Raw genomic sequence first — 20,223 nt, forward strand, 5'->3', positions numbered from 1 at the left:
GAGGCGGGTTGAAGAATGGTAAGAATGATTATAAAAGTTTAAGTTAAATAGAAACAAGGCAAAGATTAGGTTTTATATATATATAAGAGAGAAGTATGTAAATGAGAAAGAGAACGAGAGAGTACCCGGATGCACCTCTCCTTAGCTCCTCCTCCGCCTCCTCTTTCAGCCGTCAACCTATCTCTCTATTCCGGTGCCTGTTGCAGTGTTCTCGCCTTCCCCTTTTCGCTCTGTCTCCGTGGAGGTGAATGTGATCGTGGATAGGAAAGTCAGATTCTAGTCTTGCTAGTTGCACAGATACAGGTGCGACCCTTTCTAATAAAGTTAATTTCTCCGGGAATTAGACGAGACCACGACCTCAGTATGGTAAGGACAATCTCTTTATAATACTGAGGCGAAATCAAGTTGTATTATACGTGGAGTCAAAACGGGTTTATTTACGATCTCCTTCCATTTTTCTTAATAGCAACCTGAAGCTAGCCGTTAGCTCGTCTGATAGCATAGTAAACCTAGCAGTACAGGCCAGTTCCGTTTAGTGGTCAAATATAATCCGTTTTATCTTCTAATCAAGCTGCTGACGAACAACTATGTTCCTATGTCAATATTCATAAGATGTCATCATATGTACTGGCTGATAACGAAGGAAGCATTTCCACATTGATAGGCGAACATTGTGTATATTTATACTGCGTTGCCTCTCAGTTTAAGCATTAAACATCTCCAAATGTTTCCTCATTTCGCAACATAACGTTACAAGTTACGTGACGATGAAATGCTCAACGTAACATTGTGCTTAACGTAAACACGCGCATTGTAACAATTTGCTTAACGTAACGCTGCAACCCACAACGTAATATTGTGTTTAGGCTTTAACGCACAGTGTAACAATTTGCCTGACGTAACGCTTTACCGTTGGAAAGATGGATAACGTTACAGCTACAAACCCACCATACACATTTGAGAATCATTTGATTCAACGGTGAAATTGAAATAAATATCAAGTATAAAAGCACACAAACAGTTTACCTCTCTGCGTTAATGCAGACAACATGCCGATAATATATTTATCAAATGAATTAAGAGTTAATTATATGTTACCATGTTACCAAAGACATGTTACCATACACCATCCCAGTATTGACACAATGCATATTTATTGACACAACAGTCTAACTGAAGAATATCTCATAATTTTACGGTCAGAAAGTGCAATCTATTCATTGCAGTTAATGCTTATCATTATTATTATTATTATTATTATTATTATTATTATTATTATTATTATTATGTTCTATTATATTAGACTCAACTAAGCAGTGTCAAAAGCAGTGTCAAAACACAGCTAACAAAATGCAATTTGCATCATATATAATTTGGTAGTATATTATTCGCAACATCTCAAGAATAGTATTTTACTAGACTTTTAGCACTAACTAGATTAGGGTTATCAAAAGTAATGAGCATATCTACAGAATGTGCAAATGGAATATTTAAAGGATGGAGCATGTTATGAGCAGAGAGTGTTGCAGCGGTTATTGTGACCAAATCTACCCCTCTCAGAAGCCCGATCTCGTACATTCATGGGCTGCATTTTTAATTGATGCGCATATTATGCATGACGCAGTTTGGCATACTACAGTGTGTACTGTTCGCTGTCCTATTAGATTGCGAGCCAAAAGGAGGCATAGTCACAGATTTTACTGAACGGCCGTATTTGGTGAAGACACGCCACAAACCCACCATTTTTATATTTATCCCGTCAGTGCGTTATATGTGGTATTCCATAAACAAAGCATTACGGGTGGTCCTTGCTCGATTAACAAGACATTTCACCCCACAAACGCCCGCAGAAAAGGGCGACCCATCGCTATGCTCTGAGGGTCCTTGATGGAGGAGCGGCGCTGATCTTTGACTATGTGGTCAACAGAGAAATGGGGTTTGGGCATCCCCCAACACCACCTCATGATGCATTATCAACCCCATCCCCCCCTTGGCCCGGAGACACATGGTCCGTCTTCCTGTCACATGTTAAATAGGCTTTGTTTTTCCGTAATGGACAATTCACAGAAGAGCCACAGGGAAGAGTTGAGAGAGTTCGGGATGGACACTTAGCATACGTCCGCAGACCCTTAGCACATGGCGGCGGACACTTAGCACACGACTGCGGACACTTAGCATACAAATGTGGAGTCTAAGCATAAGGCCGCAGGTGGGAATCAAACCTGCGTCGCTACGAGGCCCTTCTGCCACAAAGCTAGTGGTTGAGTCCAACGGTTACTGGTGACACAATCAATACACAACATCAAATGAAGAGTGAGGACAAGCGACCCATTTGTCCCGAACCTAGCCCTGTTTGTAGCGTAAGAGCGCTCCGTCCCGGTGTTCTTCTGATTCGTACCGCACATTGCCCCTCCAAAGGCACTTCCAGTCACATGCTCAAGGAGGAGCAGAAGGTTAGGATGTCTGCAGGTGGATTCATATGGGGTTGGCAGGAACCCAGAACCCTTTGTCCCATCCTGATCGATGATATAATCCCTCCTGTAGGTCTCGATAGATTTGAAATGCAATCTATATTGGTGTTTACTCCCAGACAAAATGGCGCGTGTGTGACCAGATGAAAGTACCACCTTCAACTTGTGTGTTGCTGCAGTGTGTGTGTGTGTGGTGCTCAGTCGAACAGGTCAAACCTCCCCCGCACATAACACCACTGTGCCTGCTGCTGGTCATCAACACCAGGGGAAAGATTGCATGTGGTCCGACGGCGACTCAGTAAACAAACAGCCCACACATCGCAGGACCACATTGTAACCTACTGGCCTCACCGTGTCGGAGTGCAGCTCCACAGCCAATGGCAACATGCTAATTAAGAGTTTTAGGTATACTGCATACTGTACATCTCTCTAGGTCCCCACTCTGAGCCTAGCTAGCCTTCATTCTGTTCTTCTCTCTTCCTCTTCTCCTGCAGGGAAATGAAGCCAGCTACCCTCTGGAGATGTGTACTCATTGTGAGTATCCTGTTAATTATCTCACCTCTATCCACATCTTCATGCATCACACCTCAGCCTCAAATGCCAAGTAGGACACATATGGTTGCTGGGCGACGAAAATAAACAAGTCCAGATCTCTCTCACTCTCTCTCACTATATCTCTCACCTGCTGTCCAGCGGTTAGCTTTTGCAGTATCAGGCAGTTAGCCTGGTGGGCGGTGTTAAGCTGTTAGCCTGGTGGGCAGTTAGCTAGGTGGGCGGTATCAGGCAGTTAGCCTGGTGGGCGGTGTTAAGCTGTTAGCCTGGTGGGCGGTATCAGGCAGTTAGCCTGGTGGGCGGTGTTAAGCTGTTAGCCTGGTGGGCGGTATCAGGCTGTTAGCCTGGTGGGCAGTATCAGGCTGTTAGCCTGGTGGGCGGTATCAGGTGGTTAGCTTGGTGGGCGGTTGGCTAGGTGGGCAGTATCAGGCTGTTAGCCTGGTGGGTGGTATCAGGCTGTTAGCTAGGTGGGTGGTATCAGGCTGTAAGCCTGGTGGGTGGTATCAGGCAGTTAGCCTGGTGGGCGGTGTTAAGCTGTTAGCCTGGTGGGCGGTATCAGGCTGTTAGCCTGGTGGGCAGTATCAGGCTGTTAGCCTGGTGGGCGGTATCAGGTGGTTAGCTTGGTGGGCGGTTGGCTAGGTGGGCAGTATCAGGCTGTTAGCCTGGTGGGTGGTATCAGGCTGTTAGCTAGGTGGGTGGTATCAGGCTGTAAGCCTGGTGGGTGGTATCAGGCTGTTAGCCTGGTGGGTGGTATCAGGCTGTTAGCCTGGTGGGCGGTATCAGGCTGTTAGCCTGGTGGGCGGTTAGCTAGGTGGGCGTTATCAGGCTTTTAGCCTGGTGGGCGGTATCAGGCGGTTAGCTTGGTGGGCGGTATCAGGCGGTTAGCTAGGTGGGCGGTATCAGGCGGTTAGCTAGGTGGGCGGTATCAGGCGGTTAGCCTGGTGGGTGGTATCAGGCTGTTAGCCTGGTGGGCGGTATCAGGCTGTTAGCCTGGTGGGCGGTATCAGTGGGTTAACTGGGTGGGCGCTGCAGTATCAGGCTGTTAGCCTGGTGGGCGGTATCAGGCTGTTAGCCTGGTGGGAGGTTAGTTGTCCTGCGGTACTGACAGATTGCACAGGTACTGGTGTTTTTTCAGCACCCAGTCAGATGGTACAAACTGATCTTTGTCATATGATGACTAAGTGGGACACAAACAGTGGTGTCTGGCCCTTACTTATGTATGGCCAGCTTGTACCTCTCCTAATGAAGCCAGACAACTGCATACCAATATCAGTGTGAAAGAGTCTAGTGCCCCATCTAGTGGGGGCAGCAGGTCATTCATTCAGCAAATGCTTTTATCCAGTTTCCTTTAGATGCATGTCACTAAGGAGCAGGTAGGGGTAGGAAATCTGGCTCAAAGATGCGTACGGATAGACGGCAGACCTTAGGGATTGAAGCTTTCGGCTAGGAAAGGTTTGAGTTAACTACTTGGTTAGGTTAACCCCAGACGGTGGGGGTGGTCGGGCTGACCGTCTTTAAAGGGAGCTTTTCTAGCTTAGAGGATCAGTAGAGCAGTGCGCCAGAGCTCAACAACAGGGCAGGGCACATGGTCTATGTTCTTTAAGGTCTGCAACGCTACTCAAGGTTACTCTGGGTATTCTGTTACGCTGGGCAGCGGCTAACAAGTCAGACTTTACATTAAACATTAGCCCACATGAATAAGTCTGACAGCAGATCTGGAGCAAGACAGGCACTATAGTATTGTTATGTTGTAATTTTGTAAAGAGATAGACTAATCCAATATTGGAGCTCTGAATGTGATTATGATTATTTGTTATCAATCCAACAGTCAGGATCCAAACTTTTTGAATGTGGTCTAGTTCTGGGCTAGTTCTGACTCCTGACCCCTGACCCAGATTTCATTATTAGTGCTGTAGGCTCTAGGGCCCAGGTTGCCCCTCAGAGAGATGACTTACACACTCACGCAGGCACACAAACACACACACTAGGGCTGTGCAATTATTCAAATTTGATCGCACCTTCGATTTTTGGGTCTCCAAATCTTTTTTATTACATTTTTTATACAAATCACAGAATAGCTGGATACATATTTGTACATTATTTTCAAAATGTATATACATTTTTGTGTTATTTTTTAAGGGGAAATTTCAAATTGTTTTTTTGGAGAGAATGCTGAATAAATGCTTCATGTTTTCAAACAAAAATAATCATGATCATGACTTTTTTCATAATCAAGCAGCCCTAGCACACACACGGGTACATTTTGCCCAAAATAAACATAATATGAATCTGTCTCTCCCCCTTCAGTTGACCCAGATGAGATCAAGCGGCTGGGGAAACGTTTCAAGAAGCTGGACCTGGACAACTCTGGCTCCCTGAGTGTAGAGGAGTTCATGTCCTTACCTGAGCTCCAGCAGAACCCGCTGGTCCAGAGGGTCATCGAGATATTTGACACTGACGGCAACGGGGAGGTGGACTTCAAAGGTCGGTCTGAGTTGAGCTGTACTAACCTGGAGACTGGACCCACCAGTCTCTCATTTGGTCTGTCGGTAGGGACCTGGAGACTGATCGGTCCTAGGTCTCACCTGGTCTGTCTGTAGGGACATGGAGACTGGATGGTCCAGTCTCTCATGTGGTCTGTCCGTAGGGACCTGGAGACTGATTGGTCCAGATTCTCACCTGGTCTCCCTCTGTCGTCACCTGGAGACTGGTGGGTCTAGGGTATCATCTGGTATCTGTCTCTCCACAGAATTCATCGAAGGGGTCTCCCAGTTCAGCGTGAAGGGGGACAAGGAGCAGAAGTTACGCTGTGAGTCTGTCAATCCATCTCTCATCCCTCCCCCTCTCATCCCTCCAACTCTCATCCCTTCATCTCTTATCCCTCCCCCTCTCATCTCTCCCCCCTCATCCCTCCCTGTCTCATCCCTCCCCCTCTCATCCCTCCCCCTCTCATCCCTCCCTCTCTGATCTCTAAATCGCTGCCTCCCTCCGCAAAGCAGTGATGAGGAGGATGATTATGATGATGAGGATGATGAGGATGACGTGAGGTGATGGTGTCTCCCAGTCGCCTTCAGGATCTACGACATGGACAAGGACGGCTACATCTCCAACGGGGAGCTGTTCCAGGTGCTAAAGATGATGGTGGGCAACAACCTGAAGGACACGCAGCTGCAGCAGATCGTGGACAAGACCATCATCAACGCCGACAAGGACGGAGACGGACGCATCTCCTTCAGAGAGTTCTGCTCCGTGAGTCCCCTCCGTCACCTCATCCACCACCACCCTGACACTACATCCACCACCACGCTGACAATACAACCACCAACACCACACCGACCACACCGCCACAACCGCCACCACACTGAAGACAACCTCGCCCCATCCACCACCACCACACTGACCACTCCCTCAACTAATCCACCATCACACTGAAGACACCATCGTCAACATACACCATCACCACGGCAACTACTCTCCGCATACACCATCACAACGGAAACTAAACCGTCACCGCACACACCTTCACCACGCTGACCACGCCATCGCCACATACACCATCACCACGGCAACTACTCTGTTGCCGCATACACCATCGTCACTGCAACTACTCTGTAACCAAATACACAATCATCATCACCTCGACAACAAGGCTGTCGCCGCAGCAACAACGGCTCCATATTAACAAAGCAGCCCTTTAATCCTCCTCCTCTTCTGCTACCCTGCCAGGTGGTCGGAGGTCTGGACATCCACAAGAAGATGGTGGTGGACGTGTGATGGAGCTGCCTGCATCTACATCACCATCATCACTTCCTGTTTGGAAGTCATTCCAGTACCACCCGGGTGGTTACTGCAAGGGGAGGGGCTTATCACATGTCTGTTTACACTGCGGGGGGTGGGGGGGCTGGAGATAGTTTTCTATATATACGTGTGCGTGCGTGTGTGTGTGTGTGCGTGTGCGTGTGTCTGTGTGTGTGTTTATTTTTTTCACACACATATTTCTGTAAGTGTTTACTTTAGGGACGTGTAAACTGGTGTATATTTATTGTAAAGTATATTTTCTGGGACTTGAGGAGGCTGCTGTGACGTGTCATTATGTACTTGATCTGAACGCACAGCAACCGCTTGCACCAAGCTAACTGGTATAAAGCTGCTAGCACCAAGCTAACGGCTATATAGCTGCTGGCACTGGACAAGCTGCTATACAGCTGCTGGCCCTAGGCTTACTGCTATATAGCTGCCAGCACCGGCTATGCTGCGAGCACCACGCATATGGCTAGCTGCTAGCAGCTAGCTTGATACTAGCACTTGCTAGCTACCAACAACAGGCTACTGTTTCTGTCACTGCTTTGTTAAATGTACCAATCATTATATCTTGCTGATTAATCAATGAGTTGCTAATCAACATGTATATCTGATACATTTGTCAATCAGGTACAAAACAACATATCTAGCTGCTACATTCATCTGCTTTAATATCTGGGTAAGAAGTAGCTAGTGTGTGGCTTTGTTAGAAGTGCTTCTAGGCAGCAATTTGTTTAGCAGCAGCTGGCATGCTATTTGTTTAGCAGAAGCTACCATGATTTTTGTTTAGCAGCAGCTAGCATGTTGCTTGGCTAGGTAGCAACAGCAAAGCCCATTTCGATTTGGAACTTGGCTCATTTGGTTTTTCCTCAACTACCAGATAAATATGAATCTAGGCGTGCTTTTGTATTTTTCTACATGTTTAGAAGTAAGAACTCATTCAGAATGCAGAGGTGGAACTATTGTCCATGTGTAACTTGATAGAAGGCAAAGTTATTGATTAGAAGATGTGGTGATGTAGGTAAGCAATTGAACAGATCAGAAGGCATTTTCTGCCAACACAAATTTAACCATGAAAATTAACATTATTCCCCAGATGGTTTGTGATGTTCATGCAAGTGTTCATGCAAACTTTACAAACAATACAACAGACGTCCAGTTGACAGTTCTTACACACTCTTTAAGTTGTTCACACATCGGTAAGGGTTCCAATACAAACCATTACACCTACAACATGTTTTGTGTATGTTGCCAAACAGAAGTGAATGTTTAAACGTGTAAATAGGTAAAAAATAAAATAAACATGCTCCAGGTGTACTGCTTTTGTGTCGATATGTTGCCATGACGACAGCAATGCTTCCGCACTTATTAGGTCGATAAAAAACTTAAATGTGGTCCTTCGATTAAATGTTGTCTAAGGTATTTTAAACCGTAATGAATAAACAAACTACGTTCTTACTAATATGGTGAGCAGATTCCCTTTTTACTGGATAGAAAAGTAGGAGTTGCAATAGCCACGCCCCTGCTGAACCACAGCGTCCTACTTCGTGCAGATGAATAATTAGTAGGCAAGTGGTAGCAGTGTGTTTCATTATATTTGATGATGTGGCTGTCTCACATATCATTCATGGTTTTTATTGTTGCTTGTGGATCTTAGTTTTGCAAGAAAACCGCTGAGTGTTGCATGGGGTTTGATTTAAGAACAAACTAATAATGCATCACATGCATTCCTTTCATTTTTTTTTTTACAATTTCCCTTCCTGCAGGCCCGTGCAGGGTACAATTGTTCGCTTTTTACCGCCAGTTATTGACGGGTAACACTACGCCGGTACACGCGCACACAATCAAACGCACACACACACAACACACACATCCACACACAATAATACGCACACACAATCATACGCACACACGCTCTGCTGCCCCTTCCCCCATCTTCCTCCTCTTCCGTCAGACGTGTTTAATGGAATGTTGCCAAGGGAATGACCAGAAAATCAGCGTTTGAGGTAAGACATAACCTACTGTTGCTGTGTGTGTGAGTGTGACCCATGAATACAACGTAAATTGTGTCCGCAGCCTTGGTCTTGCACAGTCGCCTGTGTGTGGATGTGTGTGTGTGCGAGGGCGTTTTGGGACGGGAGAGCTCCCCCGGCGAAAGGCGCGTCTCCGGTCTCCGGTCAGCGCGCGAGGGAGAGCCTCGCCTCGCCCTAAGGACGAGGGCGCTCCGGTTCTCCCTGTTCTCACCGCTTTGCGATTCAATACATAACAATATACGGTATACTATATATATAATATATACCACTTATTTATATATATACTATTTATATAGTGTGTGTGTGTGTGTGTATATATAGCGTGCTATATAGATACAATATGAGGTTCACAGAACGATATGGCTTATATGTGAGTCATAAGGATATAGATAATATATGAGCTAATGTATATTAGGATATAGACTAAGATATTAGATAATATATTATCGGATGTATGCTGCACGCTCGGCACGTCCAGTTGTATTTTGTGTCCGCCGACATTCATCTGGTGTTCGTCTGGGATCTTCCTTGTCCATCCCCCTGGAAATATAACTCTCTCTCCCTCTCTCTTCTATGTCTCTTGTCTCTGTCTGTCTCTCTGTCTCTTCCCTTTGTCTCTCTCTCTTCTCTCTGTCTCTCTCTCTCTCCCAACCCACTAAACCCAGCCTGTGTGTTGGTACAGGCTGGGTTTAAAGGTGTTTAAGAAGTTATTTGTTAACTGTTATAACATGACCTTTCTCTTGATGAGAGGGCGTTGTTATTAAGCCTCATTCTCGTCTCTATTTCTTGTCTTGTCTTGACTGTGTTTGTGTGTTATCATTATTTACAACTGGCTTGCAGTAAGCTAGCTTACAACTTGTTTTAAACTTATTAACACAAACCAGAACAGTTGCCAGTCACAGTGATTGATAACCAAATGCACGATGTGTTCACAGTAACTGATCTCCTAATCAGTTTTTATTACCATAGAGTGGATACATCATGGCTGGTAACTAATCTCCTCATGGGTGTATATCACCATGCAGTTGGAACATCTTGGCTGGTAACCCAGTGTCCACCACACAGCTCCCACTCAAGGAGCTTTTCTGATCGGTTTGGCAAAATTAAGTTTACATTTTATTTTGTTTAAACACAGTGAATGTCTGTCTTTCTGTGACACACAAACACACACTGTGTGTATGTACCACTGTTTTCGTTTCAATTCAAATGAGTTGTGAGCTGGCACTTGGCTCTATCTCCTGGCTGCACCGGACACTTGGTTGGTCTGGGGAAAACACGCATGAGCCCTGATGATACGAGTAGCATTAGAGGGCCAAAACAAAGAACAACTAAACAAAACCACAAACGCAATCAGCACCTACAGAACCCAAACTAAATCGAAATATCAGTGTGGCAAAACTACAGCAAGCCTCTTACTGAGGACAGAAGAGCAAAGGAAAGGAGATGGCTAGTCACTGGAATACTGTACTTGAACGAGGTCTGCCTGCGCCTGGTGAAATATATTTACAGAAGCAGCAGAACAATAATCTCTCTCTCTCTGTAGATGTTGGGGTGTGTCGTGGTTCTGCTGGGAACCATCCTCAGTGCTGGTGAGTGTCTCCCACTCACTCACTGTGTCTCTCTCTGTCCCACTCTCTATCTATCTCCATCCATCTCTCTGTCTCTGTGTCTCTCTCTCTGTCTCTCTCTCTTTCACTGTCTGTCTGTGTATGTGTGTCTTGCTCTCTCTCTCACCCGTTCGTATGTTTTTTGTTAACTTCCAAGCCCCCTCACCTCTATGACATTTGACCGGATCCTTTTCTACCAGAATGCTTTACTATCAATGACCTCCATGAGCGTCTGGCTCACGGCCGGCAGCTGAAAATCTTCCTCACCAAGACCTCAGAGCGACTGGAGTTCATCCCTGCAGGCCAGTCTGTGCCCACTGACGTCTACTGGGAGAAGGGCCAGCACAGGTACCAGTACTGTCTGACTAGAGTAATACAACTACAGGAACTGTACTAGTATCAGTACCGTGTGACTAGAGGATTGCTACAGTATCAGTACTGGTACCAGTACCGTATTAATAAAGTATTGCTACAGTATCAGTACTGGTACCAGTACTGTATTAATAAAGTATTGCTACAGTAACAGTACTGGTACCAGTACCCTATTACTAGAGTATTGCTACAGTATCAGTACTGCTACCCATCCAGTATGACTCGAGCCGTACTACAGTCGCATGGTTGTGTCTACCCGCAGGCCAAAAAGAGGGAGTGTTTCTGGGTCGGGAAGCGACCGCCGCTGGACTCTGGATAAGGTCAGCATGTTACGTCATTATCGAATCGTCATTATTCATAGATACTGTGTTACTAATGAGCGTGATGTGATGTGTAGGTGACGTATGCGGACGAGGGAACGTACATCCAGAAAGACTTCTGGAAAAAGGAGGTGTCCAGCGTTAAAGTAGCCGTAACACGTACGTGTCATTGGTTATTACCTAACCAACTCAACTAGTTAACTGCTCGTTCACTACGTCTGTCTCTGTCTATTCCAGCTAGCCTGCTGGTATTAACTAGTTCAATCAACTAGTCCACATCCTCTCAGTCTTTTCAATCTGGCCTGCTGGTATTTACTCGTTAAATCAACTAGTCCACTACCTCCCAGTCTATTCTGGCTAGCCTGCTGGTATATTCAAGTTAAACACGAACTGTCTTAAGTTTTCCCATGAGCAACTTCCAGTGGCTTGATGTGTAGCTAAAACTTTGAAAAAAAAGTTTGTCTCCCTTTTCCTCTCCTGACTGTCTACCTGTCTGTCTCTCTCTGCCTGTCTGTGAGCAGTGAGACACGTCTTTACGAAGTGTCTTGCCGGGGAGGATCTCTCTGTGTCTCTGGAGGGCATCGAGCTGAGTGACGCCACCCTCCGCTTCTCTGGAGAAAACATCAACATCACCCTGGTAACGCTACAGGGGTAACCCTGGTAATGCTTTGTTGGGGGGCGGGGGGGGAGCATGGAGAGATATGATGGATGGAAAGAGAGTTGGCTGGAGGGATGAGAGATGGATGGAGGGATGAGAGATGGATCGAGGGATTAGAGATGGATGGAAAGGGTTGGATGGAGGGATGAGTGATAGATGGATACATAGATAGATGTCTGGACAGATAGTTATAGCGTGAAAGTCGAGGGGCCAGATCCGAAGGAAGCTGAACACTCGTGTGTGTGTGTGTGTGTGTAGGTGCGGGATGGGGCCCCGGTTGGTCAGGACCACCTGGAGTACCACGACCGGGTGCGACCGCAGCGCACTAGGATTGAGATCCGGGAGGTGAACACCACCGACGTGGGCCACTACACCCTCGTAGACCGCCGGGACCGTGTGGTGTCCATCGTACGCATGGAACTCACGGGTACGACTCCAACTCTGTGATAGATACTCCATAGACATAGATCTATAGAGCTATATCTATATATATACCACTCTGAAGAGACATATATATGTATGTATGTATGTATGTACTGTGTATATATATATATATATATATATATATATACCACTATATGTAGATGCATAGATATAGGTATATAGAGCTATATTTATATAGATATATACCACTATGTGTATGTACTCACACAGCTGAGCCTAATAATGTAAAAAATCCTGAGCCCTAAATACCCCCTCACACACACACAGTCTATTTCTGGTGTGACACATTCTCTCTCTCTCTCTCTCTCTCTCTCTCTCTCTCTCTCTCTCTCTCTCTCTGTCTCTTTTAAAACAACTAAACGAAGGTCACCAGATGCTAATGCTACCGCTATGCTACGCTAAGATCAGGAGTGGGTCCTTGAGGGGCGGATGTTAATGCTGTGTGTGTGTGGGGGGGGGGGGGCTCCAGACCACCATGACTCCAGCGGGGGGAGCCCCCTCCTGGCCCTCCTGCTGCTCATGGGCATCCCAGCTGGCATCTGCTGCTGCTGCAGGAAGAAGATCTTCAAGAAGAAAGGCTCCCCCGCCACCCTACAGGTAACCCCCCTGAAACACCTCCACCTACACTACCCTACAGGTAACCCCACCCCCACCTACACTACCCTACAGGTAACCCCACCCCCACCTACACTACCCTACAGGTAACCCCACCCACACCTACACTACCCTACAGGTAACCCCACCCACACCTACACTACCCTACAGGTAACCCCACCCACACCTACACTACCCTACAGGTAACCCCACCCACACATCCTACAGGTAACAACGCCCGTACCTACGCTACCCTTCAGGTAACGCTATTTAGTTAAATTTGGCATGTATTAATTAAGTGAGTAATTAACCCCTCCTCTCTGTTCCCAGACGACCCCGGTGGGGCAGTACTCCCCTGCGGGAGGTCCAGCCGGCCCTCCCCCCTCCTATCAACCTGGTCCTGGGGAGCCCACGGTGAGTTCCCCCCCCACCCCCCTCCCCTCCCGTGAGTACAGGAACAACCAGAACCACTCAGGAACCGCTCAATGAGTGATAACATTTCTGTCTGTGTTTACAGGTGTTTTACCATGGGCCCAATACGGTATGCGCGCGCGCACACACACACACACACACACACACACACACACACACACACACACACACACACACACACACACACACACACACACACACGTAAAACGTTTGTGTGTGTGTGTGTGTGAACAGGGTCCGGCAGTACAACCCCCTCCAGCTGGGGGACAGTGGAACGGCCTGCAGCCTTCTCCGGTACGTGTAGCTGACCCACTAGCAGAAGTATATGCTACAACAGAACCAATGCTAACCCACTAGCAGCAGTTTATGCTACAACAGAACCAATGCTAACCCACTAGCAGCAGTTTATGCTACAACAGAACCAATGCTAACCCACTAGCAGCAGTTTATGCTACAACAGAACCAATGCTAACCCACTAGCAGCAGTATATGCTACAACAGAACCAATGCTAACCCACTAGCAGCAGTATATGCTACAACAGAACCAATGCTAACCCACTAGCAGCAGTATATGCTACAACAGAACCAATGCTAACCCACTAGCAGCAGTATATGCTACAACAGAACCAATGCTAGCCCACTAGCAGCAGTATATGCTACAACAGAACCAATGCTAACCGACTAGCAGCAGTATATGCTACAACAGAACCTATGCTGACCCACTAGCAGCAGTATATGCTACAACAGAACCAATGCTAACCCACTAGCAGCAGTATATGCTGCAACAGAACCAATGCTAACCCACTAGCAGCATTATATGCTACAACCAAACCAATGCCAACCCACTATTAGCAGTATATGCTACAACCGAACCATTGCTAACCCACTAGCAGCAGTATATGCTGCAACAGAACCAATGCTAACCCACTAGCAGCAGTATATGCTACAACAGAACCAATGCTAACCCACTAGCAGCACTATATGCTACAACAGAACCAATGCTAACCCACTAGCAGCAGTATATGCTACAACAGAACCAATGCTAGCCCACTAGCAGCAGTATATGCTACAACAGTACCAATGCTAACCGACTAGCAGCAGTATATGCTACAACAGAACCTATGCTGACCCACTAGCAGCAGTATATGCTACAACAGAACCAATGCTAACCCACTAGCAGCAGTATATGCTGCAACAGAACCAATGCTAACCCACTAGCAGCATTATATGCTACAACCAAACCAATGCCAACCCACTATTAGCAGTATATGCTACAACCAAACCAATGCCAACCCACTATTAGCAGTATATGCTACAACAGAACCAATGCTAACGCACTAGCAGCAGTATATGCTACAACAGAACCAATGCTAGCCCACTAGCAGCAGTATATGCTACAACAGAACCAATGCTAACCGACTAGCAGCAGTATATGCTACAACAGAACCTATGCTGACCCACTAGCAGCAGTATATGCTACAACCAAACCAATGCCAACCCACTATTAGCAGTATATGCTACAACAGAACCAATGCTAACCCACTAGCAGCATTATATGCTACAACCAAACCAATGCCAACCCACTATTAGCAGTATATGCTACAACCAAACCAATGCCAACCCACTATTAGCAGTACATGCTACAACCAAACCAATGCCAACCCACTATTAGCAGTATATGCTACAACCGAACCATTGCTAACCCACTAGCAGCAGTTTATGCTACAACAGAACCAATGCTAACCCACTAGCAGCAGTATATGCTACAACAGAACCAATTCTAACCCACTAGCAGCAGTATATGCTACAACATAACCAATTATAACTCACTAGCATATACTTAAATTGGTTTCAAATGGACCCCTTACACATTTAACATAGAGCTCTGATCTGCAGACTATTGTGCTGAGCTCAGTTTTGATCGGGCAAATAGCTGGCCGGCCTGGGTCGCTGGAACAGAGCCCTCCCTCAGAGGGATTGGTTGTGGTGCAGGGGAACCTTTCAGCGACACCGTGGTCCGGAGGTTGGGGTAGCCCACCAGGACTACTGGATGAGAGATCACCTGAGCTCACCTTTAACCTGACAACACAGGAGGGTGCTTGCTAGTGGCCACCGCAGCACGCTAACAGGAAGTGGACGTGCTGCTCTTCTCTCTCCTGCAGGGCTCCTACCCCCCCGTGAACCCCATGTACCCCCCTTTGGACCCGGGGTTCCCCCCCGCTGGCCCCGGGTACCCCCCCGCTGGCCCTGGGTACCCCCCCGCTGGCCCCGGGTACCCCCCTGCCCAGCCCACAGAGTGGAATGTCCCGGCGCCTGGACCCTACCAGCCCGGCCCCGCTCCCATGGTACGTACCGCCTCACACCTCCCTCCTCCTCCACCCAGGAGTTCACCCAGAGTTGACTAGGCCCGAGTGTTATTTGAGAACGAGCGAGCGAGTGGGCGAGTGTGAACGGCGTTTCCATCGTGCGACTGGCGCAAAACCAGGAGCTGCTTCGTGCTCTACTCTTCTCCCGCGTTCCAACTTCCAACTTCCTGAGTACTGAGAATCACAGCAGAAATAATCAGCTTTGCGGAGTGGGTAGCCTCATCCACGATGCGTTGTAAACAAAAAACAGCGACTTCCGCTGTATCTTCCGAACTTCCGATGCACTTCCGAGTATCTCCGGTCTGTGTGATCACGTCTGATGCGGCTTATGAAAGATGTGGCGTGTCTAAGGGCCACTCCGGGTCATCTCCGGACCCGGTTCTCCGGAGATGACCCTTAGTTCATGTGTGAGAGGCCGGTCAGTGAACACGTGTTTGCCGGAGGTTTGCGGGCGATAAGACTGCTTGTCTCCAGGGCTATGCTCCAGCGATGTACTCCGCTCCACCGGGCGATGCCGCACTCTCTGCTCCCGCCAACGCCCCCCTGCTGGCTCCCCAGGTAACGCACGCACACACACACTCAGTCAATCACCCACTCAGTCACTCACGCACGCACGTACGCACACACACACACATTCACTCACTCTCTGACCCTTGCCCTGCCCCTCCAGGTTGAGGCTACATCAGCACCAGTGCCTCCTAACCCCGCCCAACCCGGTGACTCCGCCTACAAGTTCGAGGTTGACACAGGAAAGAACAACTCCTCCAACTTCCTGTAACCTACCAGAACCACCACCTAGTCCCCCACCTGATGCCCAGTGGTCCCACCCTGGTGCCCCCACCTGGTCCCACCACCTGGTGCCCACTGGTACCACCACCTGGTCCCACCACCTGGTCCCCACCTGGTCCCCACCTGGTCCCACCACCTGGTCCCACCACCTGGTCCAACCACCTGGTCCCACCACCTGGTCCCCACCTGGTCCCACCACCTGGTCCCCACCTGGTCCCACCACCTGGTCCCACCACCTGGTCCCACCACCTGGTCCCCACCTGGTCCCACCACCTGGTGCCCACTGGTCCCACCACCTGGTCCCACCACCTGGTCCCCACCTGGTCCCACCACCTGGTCCCACCACCTGGTGCCCACTGGTCCCACCACCTGGTCCCCACCTGGTCCCCACCGGGTCCCACCACCTGGTCCCACCACCTGGTACCACCACCTGGTCCCACCACCTGGTGCCCACTGCTCCCACCACCTGGTCCCCACCTGGTCCCACCACCTGGTACCACCACCTGGTCCCACCACCTGGTGCCCCCACGTGGTGCACCACCTGGTCCCTTCAACTGGTACCACCACCTGGTCCCACCTCCTGGTACCCCCACCTGTTGCCCCCACCTGGTGCCCCCACCTGGTGCCCCTGCTGGTCCCCTTAACTGGTGCCCCCACCTGATTTAACCTGAGCATATCGGCCATGTTTGATGTTTAAACGATAGAAACATATTTAAATAATGGATTCGGGTGAATTAGATTCATATTTATCGCTTAAATACATGCTTATCGGAGTCATCCGTGTCGAATAATCAACATTTGTTTACATGATGTATTCATAGTTATTCATATCGGATATATCCTTGTTTTTTAGCTTTCTTTCCCGCTCTGCTTTGTGTACATTGTTAGGCCTTTGTTTAAGGGTAGGAGATGAGTGTGACTAAGGGCTTTACTTTGGTTATGGGTAGGAGATGAGTTGGAATAAGGGCTTTACTTTGGTTCAGGGTTAGCGATGAGTTGGAATAACTGTCCTACTTTGGTTAAGGGTTTGAGATGAGTTGGAATAAGGGTTTTACTGCTCATTCCTAACCCTAACCGAAGTAGTCCCTCATGGCTAGCATTTCTTTGGTGAGAGATTGGAATGATGATTTATTTTAGACAGGGTTAGAGTTACATATATAGAGATTAGCCTTGTATGGGGTTAGGATTACGCATTGGGATTGAGTTTTAAATGTTACCTGGTAGTATTTTTACATGGATCAGTGGATCAATTAAAAAACTATTGATTCCTTAATGCTTTAACACACAATTACACAAAACATTACTCCCATTCTATATTTATTTGTAGATAAATGTGTTACTGCAGCGATCAGTAGGATCTTTATATTCCCTGCTGTGAATCATCGTTTCCATCTGTAAATTACTATTTCATTTTTTGAATGTTGATGGAAGGAAAATAAGGTACCAAGAAAACAAATGAAAGAAACGTAAATCAGTAGATTGACGTGGATGAAGTGATTGCCTAGTGCTACATATGTACACCAAAGGTCAATACCTTCAGAACAGTTTTGCGATTAGTTGAGGTCACTTATTCAAGGATCACAGATGCCTTCCACCTAAGTCTAGTGTAGCGTGATGTGGTGGCTCTCCGTGGTGGATCGGCCTCTGGTCTTCACAGGAGCTTCTGAAGCAAGGTGCTGTTTCACTATACGGCAGTTGAACTGTATACAACGGAAACAATATGCTTAGTCCGGACGTTAGCAAGTAGCAACGTCCTCAGTGGCCTTGCAGAGTTTCAACTCAAACATTTTCTACATGAAGTCGCCTTGATGAGGTCAAACGGTTGGCTCGTTCTCCTTTTGAATCTTCATTCTAACTTTTTTCTCATCTCAACGCTGATAGCCAAACTCACAAGACAATGCAATACCTCATAGTTTTACTGGGGTTGTTTTTTGGTCTGAGATTCATCATGGCTTGGTTTAACAATGTTAAATAAATTGCCAGAATCGAAGAGCTCAAATAACAGAAGTAGAAGGCAGAACATCTATTGGATCTGGAGTGGATAGCAGATAGCTGGAACTGGAGTGGATATGTTACACATCAATAAAGTTGTGAAGTGTAATATTTCAAATAGCTTCTAGCTTAAAATTAACTGGACACATCTTTAGTCAATGCTACAGTCAGTGATTGAAATATTGTCCTATAACTGATATATTCTATAAATAAAAAGGCTGTCCTCTCTCTTTGTTTACAAGAATCTTACCATCAACACTCCCAAAACCTCTCCCCCACATGCCACCAAGCCAGCCGAGCTATGCTAGTACGCGTCACAGTTTTTCAGTTCATTGCTATATGAATTCTGAAGGTCTTTTGCCTAACTGGAAGAGGCTAAATCTAACACATTGTGTCTTTAAATGGATTGATTTAACACACTTACTGATTAAAAGGATTTTTTAGTGTCAGGTTTGCTGAATGGTAGCTAACAGATGCTTCTTTGTACCCCTTGGCCACTTGCCCTAGTGGAGTGAGACCATCAACTAGCATAATGAGAAGATATTCTCCTCCCCCCAACTCTTCAAAGTTGACTTCTGGTGATTAAAGAAGTCACTGAAACATGAATTAATCTATTTTCAATCTGATTCCTGGTGAGAACAGGGCAGCTATTACATTTACATCAGGTGTAAAATAACCATGGACAAAGGCCTCTCTGTCTGCCTCTTTGTTTGGACTGGTGTTTGGGTATTGTATAGAGACACACAATCAGTCCACCTGGTCCGACCAGCCCAGTTACAAGTATCTTTATAAAAGCCTCTGCTTTGAAGGATGTATCAGCGATGTTGGGTGACGTCACTGCTGTTGGTATTTGAAGCGAGATCCCAAACAAACCCCCTCCCTTCGTGTTTTGTGCATCCCGTAAAAAACACAATGAACGTAGCGCAAAACCCCACAACACCCACTCCTTGTCGGTGATTGGTTGGAATACTATTTATTTTGGTGTGAGTGGTTGGTATTTGTTTGGCATTTGCTTTTGTGTATGGTCTCTGAGCATAGTTTGCCTACAGAGACGTGTTTTTTTGACGGTGGCTTTTGGGGCGGGCAGGTAGCGGATCACACTCAAGATCAGATGATTGTGATCATTTTTGTTTCGGCCTAAAATCGCTGGTACAACCTTTAAAGTTGCAGCCTTGTGGAACGGAATTAGCAGAAAAGGAATGTAATATATATTTCAATTTGTGTATAATCCCATGAAAATTCAATTGGTTGCAATCTGCAACCCCACCACTAGAGGCCACTCAATTCTACACTCCGCACCTTTAAGTTTGTCTGCCTGGACACTCAGATTTTATTTTTTTCAGAAGTGCTTTCCTATCATAGCCATAGCTCTCCTGGTTCAGCTTTGTGTGTGTGTGTGTGTGTGTGTGTGTGTGTGTGTGTGTGTGTGTGTGTGTGTGTGTGTGTGTGTGTGTGTGTGTGTGTGTGTGTGTGTGTGTGTGTGTGTGTGCGTGCGTGCGTGCGTGCGTGCGTGCGTGCGTGCGTGTGAGAGAGGGTGAGTGATTGTACTTGTATCTCTGTGTTCTGCTGTGGTTTCAATGCTTGTTTGCTCTCAGATTTCTAAGCATCTGTTAATCTATGATCTTTGAATACCACGGGCCTTACCATGTCAACCTTGTGTTTTAAGTTTTTAAATTGGAAAGTAGAAGACGTTTGTATTACTATAGGGAATGTGTCATAATTTATAGCAGTTCTTGACCAATTTATTGGAAGGATATAACGGTTCTCCAGTTCTACCTCCAGAAGACAGGGG

The 20,223-nt window shown here is 47.0% G+C and overlaps 2 protein-coding genes across 4 annotated transcripts; both read left to right on the forward strand.

Annotated features, from left to right (window-relative positions):
• The first annotated feature begins 183 nt into the window (after window positions 1-183).
• On the forward strand, window positions 184-8,137 carry ppp3r1b (protein phosphatase 3 (formerly 2B), regulatory s1ubunit B, alpha isoform, b). Of its 2 annotated transcripts, XM_079728844.1 has the most exons (7): window positions 184-366; window positions 2,673-2,876; window positions 2,966-3,005; window positions 5,331-5,507; window positions 5,773-5,832; window positions 6,088-6,272; window positions 6,750-8,137. In XM_079728844.1, exons 3-7 carry the CDS (start codon window positions 2,993-2,995, stop codon window positions 6,795-6,797), a joined length of 483 nt encoding a protein of 160 aa, XP_079584970.1. In that variant the 5' UTR covers window positions 184-366; window positions 2,673-2,876; window positions 2,966-2,992; the 3' UTR covers window positions 6,798-8,137. The 2 variants fall into 2 exon arrangements, with proteins under 2 accessions (XP_079584970.1, XP_079584969.1); XM_079728843.1 differs by lacking the exon at window positions 2,673-2,876.
• A 542-nt stretch (window positions 8,138-8,679) lies between these two features.
• LOC307092084 (uncharacterized protein) lies at window positions 8,680-17,712 on the forward strand. Of its 2 annotated transcripts, none has more exons than XM_079758971.1 (14): window positions 8,680-8,830; window positions 10,401-10,446; window positions 10,665-10,812; window positions 11,099-11,156; window positions 11,234-11,315; window positions 11,678-11,793; window positions 12,073-12,241; window positions 12,728-12,855; window positions 13,183-13,266; window positions 13,370-13,393; window positions 13,519-13,578; window positions 15,447-15,629; window positions 16,125-16,208; window positions 16,321-17,712. In XM_079758971.1, exons 1-14 carry the CDS (start codon window positions 8,807-8,809, stop codon window positions 16,426-16,428), a joined length of 1,314 nt encoding a protein of 437 aa, XP_079615097.1. In that variant the 5' UTR covers window positions 8,680-8,806; the 3' UTR covers window positions 16,429-17,712. The 2 variants fall into 2 exon arrangements, with proteins under 2 accessions (XP_079615097.1, XP_079615098.1); XM_079758972.1 differs by lacking the exon at window positions 8,680-8,830 and adding an exon at window positions 8,943-9,099.
• The last annotated feature ends 2,511 nt before the right edge of the window (window positions 17,713-20,223 follow it).

Source organism: Pollachius pollachius, assembly GCF_949987615.1.
Source record: "Pollachius pollachius genome assembly, chromosome: 2".
NCBI classification, from domain to species: Eukaryota; Metazoa; Chordata; class Actinopteri; order Gadiformes; family Gadidae; genus Pollachius; species Pollachius pollachius.

Coding starts and splice junctions, on each gene's coding strand:
- ppp3r1b (XM_079728843.1), top strand. Junction 5,833..6,087: donor CAAGGAGCAGAAGTTACGCT/GTGAGTCTGTCA, acceptor GGTGTCTCCCAG/TCGCCTTCAGGATCTACGAC. Junction 6,273..6,749: donor CCTTCAGAGAGTTCTGCTCC/GTGAGTCCCCTC, acceptor CTACCCTGCCAG/GTGGTCGGAGGTCTGGACAT.
- LOC307092084 (XM_079758971.1), top strand. CDS start 8,807: ATGACCAGAAAATCAGCGTTTGAG. Junction 8,831..10,400: donor CCAGAAAATCAGCGTTTGAG/GTAAGACATAAC, acceptor CTCTCTCTGTAG/ATGTTGGGGTGTGTCGTGGT. Junction 12,242..12,727: donor CGTACGCATGGAACTCACGG/GTACGACTCCAA, acceptor GGGGGGCTCCAG/ACCACCATGACTCCAGCGGG.